This window comes from Pungitius pungitius, chromosome 9 (assembly GCF_949316345.1).
Source record: "Pungitius pungitius chromosome 9, fPunPun2.1, whole genome shotgun sequence".
In the NCBI taxonomy this organism is placed as follows: Eukaryota; Metazoa; Chordata; class Actinopteri; order Perciformes; family Gasterosteidae; genus Pungitius; species Pungitius pungitius.
The window spans coordinates 19,622,452-19,639,407 of NC_084908.1; the positions used below are offsets into that span (position 1 = coordinate 19,622,452).

At 48.2% G+C, this 16,956-nt stretch overlaps 2 protein-coding genes across 5 annotated transcripts; both read right to left on the bottom strand.

Moving 5' to 3' along the window:
• Nucleotides 1–33: 33 nt before the first annotated feature.
• LOC119217933 (UTP--glucose-1-phosphate uridylyltransferase-like) lies at nucleotides 34–7,212 on the bottom strand. 3 transcript variants are annotated; one of them, XM_037471987.2, is made up of 9 exons: nucleotides 6,984–7,212; nucleotides 5,517–5,632; nucleotides 4,145–4,252; nucleotides 2,567–2,752; nucleotides 2,045–2,482; nucleotides 1,747–1,944; nucleotides 1,413–1,655; nucleotides 1,058–1,162; nucleotides 34–735 (listed from the first exon to the last, which is right to left on the bottom strand). In XM_037471987.2, exons 1-9 carry the CDS (start codon nucleotides 7,183–7,185, stop codon nucleotides 628–630), a joined length of 1,704 nt encoding a protein of 567 aa, XP_037327884.2. In that variant the 5' UTR covers nucleotides 7,186–7,212; the 3' UTR covers nucleotides 34–627. The 3 variants fall into 3 exon arrangements, with proteins under 3 accessions (XP_037327884.2, XP_037327885.1, XP_037327887.1); XM_037471988.2 differs by lacking the exon at nucleotides 6,984–7,212 and adding an exon at nucleotides 6,102–6,260; XM_037471990.2 differs by lacking the exon at nucleotides 6,984–7,212 and adding an exon at nucleotides 5,716–5,784.
• Nucleotides 7,213–9,643: 2,431 nt separating this feature from the next.
• LOC119218000 (malate dehydrogenase, cytoplasmic-like) lies at nucleotides 9,644–16,512 on the bottom strand. Of its 2 annotated transcripts, none has more exons than XM_037472115.2 (9): nucleotides 16,365–16,512; nucleotides 13,208–13,306; nucleotides 12,711–12,807; nucleotides 11,808–11,983; nucleotides 11,198–11,320; nucleotides 10,547–10,723; nucleotides 10,344–10,457; nucleotides 10,146–10,235; nucleotides 9,644–10,058 (listed from the first exon to the last, which is right to left on the bottom strand). In XM_037472115.2, the coding sequence occupies exons 1-9, from the start codon at nucleotides 16,416–16,418 to the stop codon at nucleotides 9,936–9,938; spliced, it is 1,053 nt and encodes a 350-aa protein (XP_037328012.2). In that variant the 5' UTR covers nucleotides 16,419–16,512; the 3' UTR covers nucleotides 9,644–9,935. The 2 variants fall into 2 exon arrangements, with proteins under 2 accessions (XP_037328012.2, XP_037328014.2); XM_037472117.2 differs by lacking the exon at nucleotides 16,365–16,512 and adding an exon at nucleotides 14,083–14,213.
• Between the last annotated feature and the right edge of the window lie 444 nt (nucleotides 16,513–16,956).

The window sequence follows — 16,956 nt, forward strand, 5'->3', positions numbered from 1 at the left end:
TAATTTAGAAAAGGAAGTGAATGAGTAGTTAAATATGAATAAAATGCTGCTTTATTCTGAAACAGGAAGCTGTGTTAAATTGGAACACGATTGGTTCTCTTCATTGAACTGTTACTCAGATCGCGAGCTAGTGGAAACGTGTTTTAATGTGAAGGTCTTTATTACAAACCCAGCTGTTTTTGGCAAAGTTGAACAGAAACATTGACTTCAGGAATCCTGTGTACATGTACACACTGTGTATATGTGCACACCTGCATGAAAAACCATGATTTATTTTGGAAACCAACTATTTTCAACCATCATGACGATAAATTTAGCTCCATTTCAAAACAATATTAAAATCCACAAACCTAATTTTAGAGTCGGGCTTCAGGCTTTGCAGCGATTGGTTGCAGTAATGAGTTCAGAGCAGCAGGTTGACCTTTGACCCTTCCGCGGTCAGCAATACATTGAAAACTGACAGTTCATCGGAATCTTCAAGGTGCAATATATAATTATATATATATAAATTAGGCTACATGTCTTACGTCCGCAGATGGCGGCCATCTTGGTACAGTCAGATCGCTCATCCGCAACATTGTGTTGTGAGTGGTACATGTACTTAAAATAATGTTTTCCCAGCATGCATCAGTGGTCGAGGATGCGCAGGTTCCCTGAGACGATCTTGTTCTCCAGCATCGCCCCGGCGGGAATATCGATCCGGTCCCCGTGGTTGGCGATGATGATGACGGTTCCCTGGCGAAGGTCAAAAGGTCAGATCGTCACAGCGCAGCGATGTCGCTTGGAAGAAGTATTCTGATCCTTTTCTCTCCTCAAAGTACCACTAACACAGCGTTCCTCTTTTTGTGCTTTTACATGCTTACGACATGTCTTACAACCTACTACATACTACAGTGACTTTCAACATACGCCACTTTTTTTGGACCTGTTTGCGACCTGCGATACAATGTATTAGACTCTTTACAAATGACACTTTTGGATATATTACAGTACAACTTTATCATACTATTAGATACCTTTCTTAGAAATACTAGACTATGATTTGTTATTTGTTTACCTTCAGAGAGACGTTTTTGCCGAAGGTGACGTCTCCGGACACGGTGAGGTGGTCGAGCTCCAACATGTCCGGGATGTTCTCAAACCGGGACAAGAACTCCTGCACCTGCACCACAAACCGCGTGGGAACGCTTCTTATTTATCGATTCCTGACCCACAAAACATCTGTGGAGCATCGACTGCCGTCGGCCTTTGTGACCTTAAGGACTTTTATTCAGGAAATGTATCAAAGAGATTCCTGAATATATAAAGAAATGTGTTTTTTTTCTTAAATAAAAAGCATAATAACTACTTCATCTCAAAACGAAGCTCCTGATGCTCCTGAATAAAACGAACGAGAGTTTCCGGGAGCCGACCTTGGTGAAGGAGCCGCCCAGCTTGACGTGCGGCGTGCTGGGGAACTCCCTCCTCTTGCTCATGGTGAGCGAGCCGGCGTCCATGCTGTACAGGTTGGACATCACCAGCAGCAGGTCGGACGACGTCTTCACCGGCAGGAAGCGGCTGCGCGGCACGTTCACGCCCATGGCGTTCTTGAAGCTCTTGATGGCGGCGCCCACGGCCGTCTCCAGCTGGATGACGTTCAGCCCGCCGTCCAGCGTCTGCGGGGGGGGGAGGGAAATATCAGAAAACCATGGAAACATCCGCTCTCCCTCTCCATCCGACCGCCTGAGGAGGGGGGGGAGGTGTCACCTTGGGGTTGACGATGATCTCCAGGTCCATGGCGTTCTTCTCCTGCAGCCTCTTGATGGCGGGCAGCGAGATCCACAGGTTGTTGGTGTTGAAGATCTTGAACTTGGTGACGGACTTGAACTCGTCGACGTGCGCCTTCGGCACCTGCGCGATCTCCAGCAGCCTCAGGTGGTCCTCGTACTGGATCAGCGTGCCGCCCTGCGGGGGGGGGGGGGAGGAAGAGGAGGATGAGGAGGACTGAATAGCGAAGATTAATGGGATAAAAAAAACGTTTAAAAGAAGCGAAAGCGGCGCTGACCTTGACGTCGGCCCGCGTCTTGTCGGTGACCTCCATGATGAACTCGCAGCGGCGGTCGGCCGGCTGGCTCATCAGGTGGTGCAGGATGAAGAGGTCCACGGTGGCGCCCAGGTTGTCGATGTTGGACACGAAGACGTACTCCTTGCCCTCGGCCAGCAGCGCGTCCAGCAGGCCGCAGTTGGCGAAGCTGGCGTAGATGTCGCCGTGGCCCGGCGGGTACCAGGCCTCCCCGACGTCGCCGCCGCCGCCCGGCGCCATGTCCCTGGCGATGGGCAGCAGCGAGTCCTTGTTGATCCGCGGGTAGCGGCTCTGGTTGAAGGTGCGGATGTTCACCCGGTGGTGTTTGTACTTCTGCAGGATCTTCTTGGTGTCCTCGTCCGTGTTGAAGGAGTTCATGAGGACCAGCGGCACGTCGGCGTTGAAGGTTTTGTTCAGGTGCTGGAAAAAAAAAAAAAACGGCGTTCACTTCGGGCCTCCACAGCGTTCACAGGACACGGCGTTTTCTCTTTAACGTGACTCCACCTCGATCTGCTGCACCGTCAGGTCCAGGAAGGTGTTCTCGCTGCGCACGCTGATCAGGCTCTTGGGGCCCTTGCAGCCCATGCTGGTCCCCAGGCCGCCGTTCAGCTTCACCACGGCCAGCTTGTTGAGGCCGGCGCTGATGTTGTCGGGGAGACCCTCCGTCCGGATCTTCTCGTAGGGGCGGATCTGAGCGGAGACACGGAGACGGTTGGCGGGGACGGGACGAGGATTTCGACGGACGCTGTTTGGGTCTAAAGTGTCCTGCTTTAGTCACTAAAGGGAAGCTCAAGAGTCCCGGCGTCTCCTCACAGGGACGAAGGGGATGATGAGCTCTCATGTGTTATTCTAACGAGCTTCATCCATCTGAATTAAAACAAATAAATCACCTCACTAACTTTGACTTAATCCCGTCCAGAGCGGCAGTGCTGACCTTTAAAAGCTCGCCAGAGACACATGACAGCCGAAAGGACACGAGTATTTATGGACACTGTGTGTGTGTGTGTGTGTGTGTGTGTGTGTGTGTGTGTGTGTGTGTGTGTGTGTGTGTGTGTGTGTGTGTGTGTGTGTGTGTGTGTGTGTGTGTGTGTGTGTGTGTGTGTGTGTGTGTGTGTGTGTGTGTGTGTGTGTGTGTGTGTGTGTGTGTGTGTGTGTGTGTGTGTGTGTGTGTGTGTTTTGCATATATACACATGACACAGGGTCTCATTTTGTCGACAGTAACAATGACCTGGTAATTATTACCAACGTTACACTGAAGGGGTGAGGGAACAAGGGAGTGAGGGAACAAGGGAGTGAGGGAACAAGGGAGTGAGGGAACAAGGGAGTGAGGGAACAAGGGAGTGAGGGAACAAGGGAGTGAGGGAACAAGGGGGACAGGCACGAAGACGAAGGTCAGTCGGCCTAAAACTAGACTTTGAAATGCTGCGTCGGTCGAGACTATTCTGGTCCTGACCTTTGTGTGTGCTCGGGTATTTAGGGAGGTGTGTGTGTGTGTGTGTGTGTGTGTGTGTGTGTGTGTGTGTGTGTGTGTGTGTGTGTGTGTGTGTGTGTGTGTGTGTGTGTGTGTGTGTGTGTGTGTGTGTGTGTGTGTGTGTGTGTGTCACACTGGTGAGAAATAGTTGGCTTCAGCCTGCAAGTCCTTCTTCTTCTTCTCTGGTTACTTTAACTTGTTTCAGCTTCTTACAGTCGGCTTCGTACTTGATTTAAAGTCCATGAATCTGCAGACTTTCTCTTCTCTACTGGTGTAAAGTAACTAAGTACCTTTAATACGAAGTTTAATATGAGAGTCTGCAACAACTTTAAGGTACATCTGACAATTTCCATTTTATACTCTGCTACTTTCATTTTACTGTTTATTTGAAACTTTGAACGTCAACAAATAAAATGTGATTGAATGATCAAATAAATGTATTGACCTTTGTAGATCTGTGACTCTGCAGCCCCACCGAGCCTCAGTCTGACCTTTGACCTCAGACTACAGCAGTGGATTGCAACACGAGATGTGGTGTGTGTTTGCTTTGTGTATTTAGTGTATATTTGATGTGTATTTAGTGTATATTTTTTGTGTACTCGGCGTCTCACCGAGTCCTCCGGCGGCCGGGTGATCTTGGCCCAGTCGACTGCGGGACCTTTGACCTGCAGGAATCTGTGGAAGAGCTTCTTGAAGCCATCGAAATCTTTCCTGGAGATCTGAGGGAGCAGAAACCGAACATCAGAACTGAACCGGGCCATGTGTGCCGCGTCCTTCCATCACGATAAAGGTCATTTATGGTAAAGGTGTTTTTTGGGTTCTGCTGTGTGAATAACGTAGTGGACAAAGTCTATATCATCCAAATCACTGCGGCATGACATGTTGTGCGTGTGTGTGTGTGTGTGAGATCTCTCGGTTGTTCACCTCATGTTTCCCAACAGGCCAAACCCCCCCCCCCAGCAGAGTGCATGTGTTATCTGAGTGATAAGATGGCCGAGTGGACTGTGTGCGTTACTTTACAAATATTTGTGAGAGACTTCAGTCCGTAACCCTTGTTACCTTATGAAGAACCACAAAAAAAACACACAATGTACAGTTTCCCAACACTCAGGATGTTAAAATGGACAAAGGGAAATCCAGTGTAATGTAAACTAAAAATAAAGTAATATAAGACAGCTGATTGTAAACTGGTAAGTTGTGGATTGGTTTAGACCCAAAGCTCCATCTCCTAAAACCTGCATTCTTACCACTGACCAGCAGGGGGCGACTCCTCTGCTCCCATAGACGTCTATGAGGAAATGACTCTACTTCTGTGTAGTGACCAGCAGGGGGCGACTCCTCTGCTCCCATAGACGTCTATGAGGAAATGACTCTACTTCTGTGTAGTGACCAGCAGGGGGCGACTCCTCTGCTCCCATAGACGTCTATGAGGAAATGACTGTACTTCTGTGTGGTGACCAGCAGGGGGCGACTCCTCTGCTCCCATAGACGTCTATGAGGAAATGACTACTTCTGTGTAGTGACCAGCAGGGGGCGACTCCTCTCCTCCCATAGACGTCTATGAGGAAATGACTCTACTTCTGTGTAGTGACCAGCAGGGGGCGACTCCTCTGGTCCCATAGACGTCTATGAGGAAATGACTCTACTTCTGTGTAGTGACCAGCAGGGGGCGACTCCTCTGCTCCCATAGACGTCTATGAGGAAATGACTCTACTTCTGTGTAGTGACCAGCAGGGGGCGACTCCTCTGCTCCCATAGACGTCTATGAGGAAATGACTCTACTTCTCTCTTGATTTATTCCCTCAGTAAACATTGTAAACATGAGTTTATGGCCTCAGTCTCTAGTTTCAAGTCTTCTTCAATGCAGCATGATGTTCATTTAGTGACTGATGGTCCATTTAGAGTCAAACAGACCATAAACCGGTTCCACCCAAATCAAAGATGGCGACTGGCAGGATGAGTATTTCTTCTGCGGGGTCTCACCTCGGCCTCGGCCTTGCCGGCGGTGGCGAGCAGCGCCTCCAGCTCGCGGTGCATCGACTCCTCTTGCTGCTGCCGGAGCTTCTCCTGGAACTCGGTCATGGCGCCGCGGGTCAGGTCTGCAACACACGTCAGCGTTTAGTTCAGCGCTCCTTCTCCTCTCGGAGAGGAACATGTTGCTTTAACTGAGGACTCGACTCGCACGCGACGCTGTAAAAACCAAATGTGGTCACTTTAAATGACCTCACGTGAACATGGAAATGATTTCACTGCAGCAACATGTTCAGCTGCTGCTCAATTGTTTAAATAGAACAAAACCTTCTTTCAGTTGTTGCGTAACGATCCTCATCTGAATATTAAACTTATTGATTTTATTATTATTATTTTTACATGTTGACATATTGTTGAATAATTAAAGATGCTGTTTCTGGAGCTCAATGACACTTTGAGGATAACATGGTTTTTTTCACATATTTATGAGACATTTAACATGAAACTCTTCATAAAACAAAGTCACTTTGTACTCAAACCTGTAACAGAACAGTCAGGTAAACGACGTCCCAACAGGTCACCTGGACGCAGACTTACCTGCAACGGTCAGAGACATTTTCACCCAGCAGCAAGAAGCAAGAAGAAGAAAAGAAACGATCCCAAAGAAACGAGCAGCTGTCAGAGAACAACAGACGAGCTCCTCATCGCGGGCTCAGAGATCTGAGAGTCACAGAGGACCTGCCCCCACACACGCACGCACACACACACGCACACACACACACACACACACACACACACGCACGCACGCACGCACGCACACACGCACGCACGCACGCACGCACACACACACACACGTACACACACACACGCACGTACACATGCACACACAGCAGCATCACACAGCACAGGTGGGTGGGATTGTTCTGAAATGACTACTTTACGTATAACTTGATCATTTTTTTGTTCTCTCTCTTAAATAAAACTTTTTTGCACCATTTAACTCGTCAATCTCTTGTGTCCTAAACCTCGATGTGAGAGACAAACTTTGATCGCTCATTTCAAAACGTAATATCACAATTTTATAATAAAACTCATGCTCAAGTTGAATAATTGAAATACTATGTAATAAGTAAAATAAAATGCATCATTATAAGTGCTAGTTTAAATAGTAATATGCATCTTTATGGTCATATTTAACGATTTTAATACTGTGTGACTTTGCATACTTGAGTGTTTGTGTGAACTTATTTGTGTGGTATTGATAGAGACGCGCGCGCGCACAGACACGCGCACACACACACACACGCGCGCGCGCACACGGTGCTGAAGCAGGTTCGTGTCAGCTGTTCTCACGTTTCGGCTTGTAGAGCTTTCGAGGTGCATTTATTTCACTTTCACACTGCAGGCCATGCAGGCACGTTCATGGACAAACACCTCGTGCACGCGCAGCCGCAGGTCTGAAGCCACTAGTTCACCCACCTGAACGCGCCGGAAAAGCTTCAAAAACGCGGCTGAGACCCCGCAGACAACTTTCCCCCCGGGACACGAGGCGGGGAGCGCGGCTCGGACCGGACGCTTCGTCTCCTGGAGCCGAACGAAGCGCTAAAAGCCGCCGCGGCTTCGTCTTCTTCTTCTTCTTCTTCTTCTGCTGCTGGAGCGGACTGGGCAGGCGGTACGTCATCGACGCCCGTGACGTCACCAGGACAAACGTCAAAGAACGACGATTAGTGGAAGACGCCCGTCAATCAAACGGGGGGCGGGAGGAGTTGCCAACATGCCCCGCCCATCCACGGGTCAATTTCACTGCAAATGCTTCCTTTAATTTTATTGAAATTAACTTACGTTTTTGTTTGCATGTTTTTTCAGCTTTTAGTATATTGCAAATGTTGCATATAAGTAAATACACATTTTATTCATAAAGCTACAAAATAGTTTCTTTATAATCAGCCTTGAGATCATAAACCCTCATTTTGAACAGAATACCGGAGTGTTTCCGCATCTCTTGGGGTTATGAAAGTAAAAAATGAAAAACTAGGGCCGGGACTCGATTAAAAATATTAATCTAATTAATTAGAGGCTTTGTAATTAATTAATCGAAATGAATCGCATTTTAATTGCATAAATATTTGACCTGAGAACAGTGAGAAGTAATTTTTTTCACATGGATTTTTATTTTTGTTCAACCAATTCCAGCAGACAAGTGTGTTGTGTTGTGGATTCCAGCCTGAGAATCTATGAGAATTGAGGTTGGATTCAAAAGCATCAACAGGTGTGTGGTGGAACAGTGCAGGGAGATAACAGGAAGGCTGAAGTGTGGAGGCTCCTCAGTTCAAACCTGCTCTCTCAGAAGGAGGGTTTGGTTGCAGTCAGGGCTTCAAACTGTAAACTTTGAAACAGTTTTGAGGTTTAGTAAACAATCCCAAGGTCTAATATGAGAAACGAACACAATGAGGCATGTGCTTGAATAGCACAAGGGAACAACTCAAGGGCTGTAGGCTCCGGCCATGGTGTCTGAGGTTGTGGGTTCTTGGCCCTTCATGCAGACATCACTTCTGCTTTGAAAAAGTTTTGAGGTTTGAGTAGCAGTCTCAAGGTTAAATACGAGAAACAAAAATGTAATTGGTGCATGGTGAGGTAGTGCAGCACAAGAGCTGAGGAGCTACTGTCCTTACCCTGTAGGTTGTGGGTTCAAGCCCAGTCTTGGGTTTGAGCCTTTGGCTTTACTTCAGGTTTGAGTAGCAATCTCAAGGTTAAATACAACAAACAAAGGGTTGGTTAGTGTGTGGTGAAGTAGCACAGTGGAAGAGCTGCTGACATAAGCCCCTGCACTGCACTTGAAGGTTGTGGGTTCAAGCCCAGATATGGAAATAGCATTTAGAACAAATTTTAAATTTTAACTCACATGCTCAAGGTTAAATAGGAGAATCAAAGTTGCCAAAATGTGACCAGGACTGGTAGTGTAGGGGTGCAAGAAGGAGCCGAAAGCCTCTGTAAGCGCCGCCAGTGGGTTCAAATCCTGCTCCTGCCAAGTCTTGAGCGCACTGCCGCGGAGGTAGTAGTGGGGGCATTGTCCCCACTGGTTGTTTCAGAGAAGTGAACCCTGGGGGTTATGCAGAAACACAAGGCGCGTTCACTTGAGTTATGATGGCATTGTCAAGAATGATGAAGAATCTTTTGAATGATGAATTGATGTTAATTGCTAATTAAGCTTTTATCACTTATTCCACCTTTTTGACGGGAGAGAAGGCCGGATGAGTCAGTAAAGATGAGCAGATGTGTCTCATTCAGTGGTCACACTGACATGAAACTTATTACAGCCTCTGATTGCATTTTTCAAGACAATCACACGTTTGTCTACTTCAGGGCATCCTGTAGACAACCTTAAACTGACAGTCTGGCACAGGGTGTAGATTTGTTTACCCTTTTCAGTGCATCCACCCTCCAATTCTCTGTTACATTCAAATTCAATTGTAACAAATTCACTTGTGCCTTTACCAATGCAGGAAGGATGAATAGCATGGTTGATCCTCCAAGATGCACCAATCCGTCTCTGGGGCAATATCCCATTATGATTTTTTATAAATGTCAGTTACCCAAAACTAAAAAAGGATTTAGGAAGAGCCACCATGTCCCTTGAGGGTTGAACCCAGATAAGGTTTAAAGTACAGAAATTTGGCGCATTTGGCAAAAAAATATTGTGAAAAAAGTCAAACTATGTAGGGTCAAAAAATGTCACAGAAAAGATTTTTTTAAATAGGTAAAAAATGATTATAAAAAAATATATGTAAGGTCAATATATATAATATATATATTAAAAACTATATCTGTTTGTGTTCAGCTTGGGTCAATGCTGCCCCCACGTGGTCAAAATGATCCACTGAATGTTAGAAAGCATCAGTATAAACATCACACTGAATACATTCAAATTTAATTTATACCCAAACAAATGATCAGAAGCCCAGCAGCATAAAACACAGGAACACCCAGGAAAACTGAACTAGCGCTGAAGGTCCTTAAATTAAAGTTTGATTAGAATTAGAAGCTCCCCCCCCTTCCTTCTAATTAGAAGGATTCATGAGCTTAGTCTTCATCAACTGGTAAGTTAATGAGACTTCTGAACATAAAGAGAACTAGTTGTCTGTTTCCTTGTTGTTTTATTGGTGATAAACGTGTTTCTGTTACAGTTTCCACTTGTGCACGTCGTCGTCCAACAGACGTTTTCTCGGTGGAGGTTGTGGTGGTTAATCAGGTTTTTTTAAGGTGGCCTAGAGACACACACACACACAAAGAGAGAGAGGGGGGGGGCACAGAGATGCCAGCTGGGACGGTTAATAAGAGACGAGGGTCGTTTCTTCCTCTTCTTCTCGGTCAGAGCCGCGAGGAGCCGCCCTGCGGGGGCCCCCCGTGCGGCCGCTGGCCGGCGGGCGCGAGTCACTGCGACAGGAAGTCCAGGGCGGTGTCGCGCTCCTCCACCAGCTCGGCCGCCGTGGCGTCCATCTTGGCGCGGGAGAAGTCGTTGATGTGGAGTCCGTCCACCATCTTCCAGGTCTGGTTCTGTGAGGGACGAGCAGCGAAAACAAGGGGTAAAGGTCAGAGGTCGAGCCGTAAACATCAGCCTCTCTCTCTCCTCTGGGCGCTCACCTTGATCTCGATGGGGAAGGAGTAGATGAGGTCCTCCGGGATGCCGTAGGAGTTCCCGGCAGCGTACACGCCCATGGAGATGAACTCGCCCTGTGGACAGGAAGAGACAACAGCGCCACTCAGTCTGGATCAACAACAACAACAACAAGACTCATCAACTATCATCACACTAAGCTGCAACACGGAGTCCACACAAACCTCCTTGGTGCCGAACCAGATGTCCCTCACGTGGTCGCAGATGGCCTTGGCGGCGGACATGGCGCTCGACAGCTTCCTGGCCTTGATGACGGCGGCGCCGCGCAGCTGCACCGTCTGCAGGGTGGAGACGGCGAGGAGGCGGTTGGAGGGGAAGACACAAGGGAAGGAAAAGAAGCGCGTCTCCTCGGTTCGAGGACGCTCACCGAGATGAAGTCCCCGCGGAGCCAGGCCTCGTCCTTCACGGCGTCGTAGGCGGGCTTCTCGGCGCCGCTCACGGTGACCTTGGCGTGGTGGACGTCGGGGTACTGCGTGGAGGAGTGGTTCCCCCAGATGATGACGTTCTTCACTTTGTCAGAGGACACGCCGCAACGCATCGCCACCTGCAGGCGGGGGACGGACATGTTTGATAAGATGGAGTCACGCAGATATTTGACCTTCAATCGTGAGAACGAACGGAAAACAATTAGAAAATAGAACATTCCGTGTCATTCAGTGGTGGAATCTCTTCTCTTCTATTGAGGGCATCTTTGGTTTGTTCAATAAACACATTTCTCACATTACACCAGACTTTCACACGGGAGGAACAACTTGAGAGGGAGGACGTTTGGTCTGGTTTCACTTCTTCAAAGGGGCTGCTGGGGGGGGGGGGGGGTCACATGTTCTTCTATGCACAAGCAAAAACAATTAAAGAAAAGTTCCGCCTAAGAAAACATCCAATTAAAAAGCAATAAAGTAAAATTGAAAAATAGCCCCAAGGCTCTAAAGCAGAGTTCATTTCCACCCGGGATAAAAAGGAAAAATAAAGACCTAACTGGTGGGCTCCTGTGTGTGTGTGTGTGTGTGTGTGTGTGTACCTGCGAGCTGGCCCTGTTGTGGTCCAGCCGGGTCAGGCAGGAGAAGTTCTCCTTGGGGATGGAGGGAGCCGACTTGGAGGCGATCAGACAGTTGGTGTTCGCCGGGTTTCCAACAACCACGACCTGAAAAACAAGGAAGTGGAGAAAAAAAAAAAAGAAAAGATCTCCGTCAGCCTGATGAGGTTGAAAGTAAAAACTATGAATGAGACTTACTGATGCAAAATGGTTGGTTGTGTATAATACAAATAAAAATATTAATTCTACAGGTTTGACAGCTGTTTAAACCCATATTTGCATAGTTGGTTCAGATTGAATATGAACTTTGAGACTTATTAATCAGTCTGTTTTTTCTCCAGTGTCTCCCTCATGAGAAGCTTTGACCTTTGACCTCTTTGGTAACACTAAACAGGGCGTCACAGTGCACTTTGGGGCTGATCAATGCGCTATGAGAGTTGTCCATCGCTCAAAGAGAGATGGAACCTCTGATGATGTGATCTTCTTTAAGGGGGGGGGGGGTGTGAGGGGGTTGGGTTTATTTAGTAATCTCGTGTTCTGACGTCACAAGCTGCTGTGGAGGGGGGGGCATTAAATAAAATGGACTCCAGGTCACCTTGACGGTCTTCTTGGCGAACTTGTCCAGGGCGGCTCCCTGAGTCTTGAAGATGGCGACGTTGGCCTTCAGCAGGTCCTTCCTCTCCATCCCCTCCTTCCTCGGCATGGAGCCCACCAGGATGGCGGCGTCGATGTCCTTGAAGCCGACCTCCACTTTGTCAGTGGGGATCACCTCTGTGGGGGGGGGGTTACAAATGCCAATATAAGTACAGATTATACTGATATAGTTCTTTTAAAAAGGAAACCTCTTCCATGTGGACCTCCTCTGTTGTTCTTTCACAGATCTGAACCCCGAACCTCGGGGTCATTTTCTGTCAGACTGATTAGATACGTTCTGTCAGACTGGACTTCAGTCCGGCTCCACGTCCCCTCCCCTCATGGTCGTCTCCAACACTGATCTGATTGGCTGCCGCTGTGGCTCAAGAACCAGCCAACCAGAAGCCTTATTTTAGACACTCCTTCCTCTTACCCCCAACCCTCCTCCTCCTCCTCCTCCTCACAGCAGCACTGACAACTAAGTTGTAGAGTACAAACAACACACGTTGTGCACTTTTTTAAACTCGCTCCAGAAAGAAAAAGCAGCTCAGATTATTGTGTCAAAGGAAGTGTTGACTCCTGTAAGCGGATTAATGTTAGTGGCACATTTGTGTGAAAAAGACTGTTTGCTGTAACCATGGCAACAAAGTTTAAGGCTTGAAATAAAGTTGGTTGACAACAAATGAGACAGTGAAGCGGCCTCCTAATCCTCCTATTAATGTATGAGCTGACGTCAGCCTTTTCATTCTGACGATTGCATCATAAAAGCGATTAAATTAATGAGGATTTTCTTGATGATAGTTCAAATAAACTCCCGGTTGGCTTCTTTGGTTCCAACAGGCAGTAAGAGGCGGCGTTGGCTCACCCATCAGCAGGGGGAGGGCGCAGTCCTGCAGCTCCATGACGACTCCGTCCAGCACCGGCAGCATGGGGGGGATGTCCAGCAGGACCAAGATGATCGGCTGGAAATAATAAGAGCAATAAATGAGAGGAAGACGAAACAAAAAGGGGGCGCCTGAGGGTCCACAACACCGGACCACATCCTTTTTAGGAGTAGATGCATTATATGCAGGGTTTTCTGCACTTCTGGACAAGAATCTTTAATATGGCAAAGACAGCAGAACATTTCAACAGCTGCCGATAACGAGATCACAGTCCAGCCAACGTGCGCCATGAAGCAGAACCTCACAAAAGCTATAAAACGATCTGCATTCTTCTTTCTGGCTCATCAGATTGATAGTATTTCCCCTGGTTGAGGGCTTCAATAAGCCGACGGCACGCATCACCCACACAGTGTGCCGCTCGGCCTCGGGGTGGGGTGGAGGGGGGGGGGGTGTTACATAATCAAGAGGTCGCTCTTACCTGGTCCTTCCCGAACACATCCCCCTTGGCGATGCTGTACAGCAGGGAGTAGGCGATCTGGCCAGCTGCGCCGGTCACCACAACACGGATCGGTTTGGTCTGTGAGGGGGAAACAAAGCCGTTTGAGTCATTTGACCTAGATAACAGATGAGGGGGGGGGGGGGGAGTAGGCCTTCATCCTTATCCTTATTATGAGGACTTCAGACTTATAGCCCAAACACTGCAATGGACGACATTCAGTGTAATTTTAAGACTCCATCGTCAGCCCTTGTTGATTTAACTCGACATGCATGAATCACAGCACGTCTTAATCCGGTTCGACGGTTGGTTCACGCGACTTTCGTGACGTCATCCACCGTGCGTCGCAATGAATGAAGCGGGACCCGCCAGCGCGATTCAAACGCTGCGAAGGTTTTATTTGAAGGACGTTTCCGGTCCACCCACAAACGTCCGGAAACTGTCCGAACTGACAGCAAAGCGTCCAGCGAGCGACGCGTCCCGTGTGGAGGGAGACCCGCGCTGATGACGCGGGGAATAAAACCACAGGCCGCGGCCCCACGTGACGCATTAAAATGGAGGCTGATGCACGGACGTCAGTTACGGCCGGTTTGCAAGGTTTTTTTTTTTTGAAAAGGCGGAAACGAACTTGAACGATGAACGGAACGTCTCCTCCTGCGCGACTCAAAAAACGTGTCCGTTTTTATTAATCCATTCAGCGCATTTAACGCCTGAACAAAAACGTCATCTACGACGTTAGCGTCGTCTTCTTCTTCTCCTCCTCCGTGACAGCGCGTCATTCAGCGCACCCGTTGAGCCGTTACGAGGCCTCGCGGTACACGTCGCCGGCGTGACGCGAGGCTAAAGACGCGTCCTACCATGTTTGCTAACGGTCGGAGATGATTCGGATCCGCGCTGCTTTCCCTGCTGAGACTCGGACTGGATGGAAGGGTCACCTCTCGTCCTTGTATTGTAAAGTCAGGCGGTTAAACGCCCCCCCCCCCCCCCCCCCTCCTCCCCGCGCGTGCGGTGCGACGGGACTTGTAGTTCTTTACAATGACACCGAACGGGCTTCAGGCGAAAGGAACACACTTTCCCGTGATGCACCGCGCGGGTCACACCGCGCCCACCGACTCCGCGTGTGAGGGGAGGATTTTCTGAAGAAGACTCCTTTTTAAAGTGAGACTCTGGATGGCTGACACCCAGTGGTTGGTAGAAGAACTGCATCTTTATGTTCTGCATTTTCTGCGTTTCTCCTTAATTAAAACAAATAAAAAATTCCCTGTGATTTACTCAATCCCAGGATTCCGTGTATCGTGTGAAGAAACACAGACACAGGAACATCCTCAAGACCTCTCGAGGACCATTTCATTCTGCAAACACTGGAGCACGTATCCCTGCAACCCTGATACAGTGAACCCATTCAATCCCTCCTACGATTCCTTAAAATCCCTTTGGATTGGAATTTGATGAATTTGCACAAAAAATACCCCAAAGCCTTTCTGGCCTCCATGTATACACCTTGATTTTTCAAAATAAGAGTGCATTTGAATTTCACTAAGTTTCTCCAGGCGAACCGGTTGTTCTGGTAATGTAATATCTTCAAAGTATATCTAGAATTTACAAAATCTATGACTTATTCTCGGGGCCTTGGGTCAAAGGTGAAAGGTCACTCTGGGTCCAGTTTGCTGCTCAGACTACAGGAAGTTGCCAGCCCGTTAAGTCGATGTTCAGCCTGTTATCTGCGGCCTTGTGGAAGGCAGATCTGACCGGAGCCGTCTGATCTGCTGACATTTATAGAGCAGACATCATCCCCAGCTGGAGAAGAAGTACTCAGATCCGATCCTCAGGTACAAGTACAACAATGGAAAAACACTCAAGTCCTAGAGGGAAACCTGAAAGGACATGAATATCTGACCGTGTTAATACTTAGCATAGCATATAGCATATAACGTTGTATTGTGAAAATATATTGTATCCATTATACCAATTTCAGCATAAAAAACACCACAGGCCACCAGTGTGTTGTATTCATAAGCTTATCCAAGACGAACTGACTAAAGTTGTAACACAGTGCCGTGAAAAGCACAACAATTGTCTCTGAAGTTGCAGAAAATTAAACTCCTCAACTATTACAGACACTTTAACACTCGTTGGTGGCTACTCTGATGCACAAATGTTTGTGCACAAGCACCGAAGGAGGCAGTTTTTCATGATATGTCCCAAGTAATGCTGCAGCATTTGACGTTTCAGACAATAACGTTTCTCCCAGCTTTGTGCAGGAGTTGCAGTCATAGCTGTCCATCCTGCGGCCCGTCAAGGACACGGGCCGCCATGTTGGATCTGTGCTGCGGTTCTGTGACAGGAGCTGACCGAGGTGCTGATAATCTGCAGCCGGAGACTGCTGCGTGAAGGCGGCAGCAAAACAGGGCGCGGGATAGCCCCGGTCTCAGCCTTCAGAATAAAGGTCCACATGTTGGCGCTAAAGATGTAGACAATTCTTGGATAAACCAAACATTAACAGTGGTACTTGACACACGATTAGATAAAAGGAAATGATGCATTAGTAAAACAGTAACATCTTTTTAGATTTGAAAATACTGGCTTTTTACATTTCTTTTGGTTGAAGAGGTTGTTATTTTACTAACTTCCACTATCACCATCGTTCCATAAAAATATCCCCCTGTCATGGGATCATTGGAGCATTATTTCTTTATTACTGAATTGCAGGTATTTGCAATTCAAGTTCTCAGTTTCATCACTTTCATAATTTATTCTGCCACATTTATTAATGCACCATGAGAAGACGTGGGACTTTTGTTTTGAAGGTCATGACCGGATGTGACGTTGAATCACTCTGGCGAGCTTCACAACACGGAGACTCCTCCCGGTGAATTAATGTCGACGGGTTCAGAAAAAGACGCAACCTGCCGGGATCCTTCGCCTTCACCGAGGTGTTGAGTTTCCGGCGGCCATTTTCACACGTGAAGAGCAAACGGACCGTTAAAAAAAAAAACCTCACCGAGTTTGTCTCCCCGTTAAGTCACACAACTGTTCAATACACAACGTTTAGACATTACCCACTGAACGCGTCATGTGTTAACTCCGGACTCTGTGGTGCTGCGTTCAGGGACGCCTCGGTGTCCGCTTTGAAACTCACCTGCGAGGACACCGCCTGCACCATCAGGTACATGGAGGTCAGCATCGTCATCATGGTTTCCTCCGGGGAGGGGGGGGGGTTGTTGTCGTTCACCGACAACCGAACAGTCCTCTGAGGCGGAGATGGCGGATCGAACCGACTCGGTACCGAGAGAGAGAGACACCGAGAGAGAGAGAGAGAGAGAGAGAGAGAGAGAGAGAGAGAGAGAGACTAGGGGGCGCGGTGCGGGACAGACACCCGCAGGGACAGAGAGACAGACAGACAGGCAGGAAGGTGCGACTTGGCGACGGCACCGGAGGAGACCGGAAACCCGGCTGCAGTTCAACCTTTACGGCTCCTTGTGCCTCACTGTCACCAACCACCCTCCACCTACACACGCACGCACACGCACACACGCACCGCACATACACACACGCTGCTGCTGTCAGTCTAGTCCCTTAAGACGATTTTGAGGACGTAAATAGCCTGCTAGAGCTTTTCATCTGGGGCGCACGTTATAAAGTATAATGTTGTAAAAACAAAAACAGATAGAAAGGGGGTTTTGTGTGCAGGAGTCAGTGACGTCACTGCAGGGGGACGGGAGGCCACAGGA

What these genes read in the sequence shown, in the direction of transcription:
- LOC119218000 (XM_037472115.2), bottom strand. Translation starts at nt 16,418, where the DNA reads ATGATGACGATGCTGACCTCCATGTACCTGATGGTGCAGGCGGTGTCC. An exon ending in CGCCCTCCCCCTGCTGATGG is followed by an intron (nt 11,984 to 12,710) that starts GTGAGCCAACGC and finishes CCCCCCCCACAG; the next exon opens with AGGTGATCCCCACTGACAAA. An exon ending in TCTGGTTCGGCACCAAGGAG is followed by an intron (nt 10,236 to 10,343) that starts GTTTGTGTGGAC and finishes TCCTGTCCACAG; the next exon opens with GGCGAGTTCATCTCCATGGG.
- LOC119217933 (XM_037471987.2), bottom strand. Translation starts at nt 7,185, where the DNA reads ATGACGTACCGCCTGCCCAGTCCGCTCCAGCAGCAGAAGAAGAAGAAG. An exon ending in TGGGCGGCTCCTTCACCAAG is followed by an intron (nt 1,163 to 1,412) that starts GTCGGCTCCCGG and finishes TTTGTGGTGCAG; the next exon opens with GTGCAGGAGTTCTTGTCCCG. An exon ending in GCAAAAACGTCTCTCTGAAG is followed by an intron (nt 736 to 1,057) that starts GTAAACAAATAA and finishes GACCTTCGCCAG; the next exon opens with GGAACCGTCATCATCATCGC.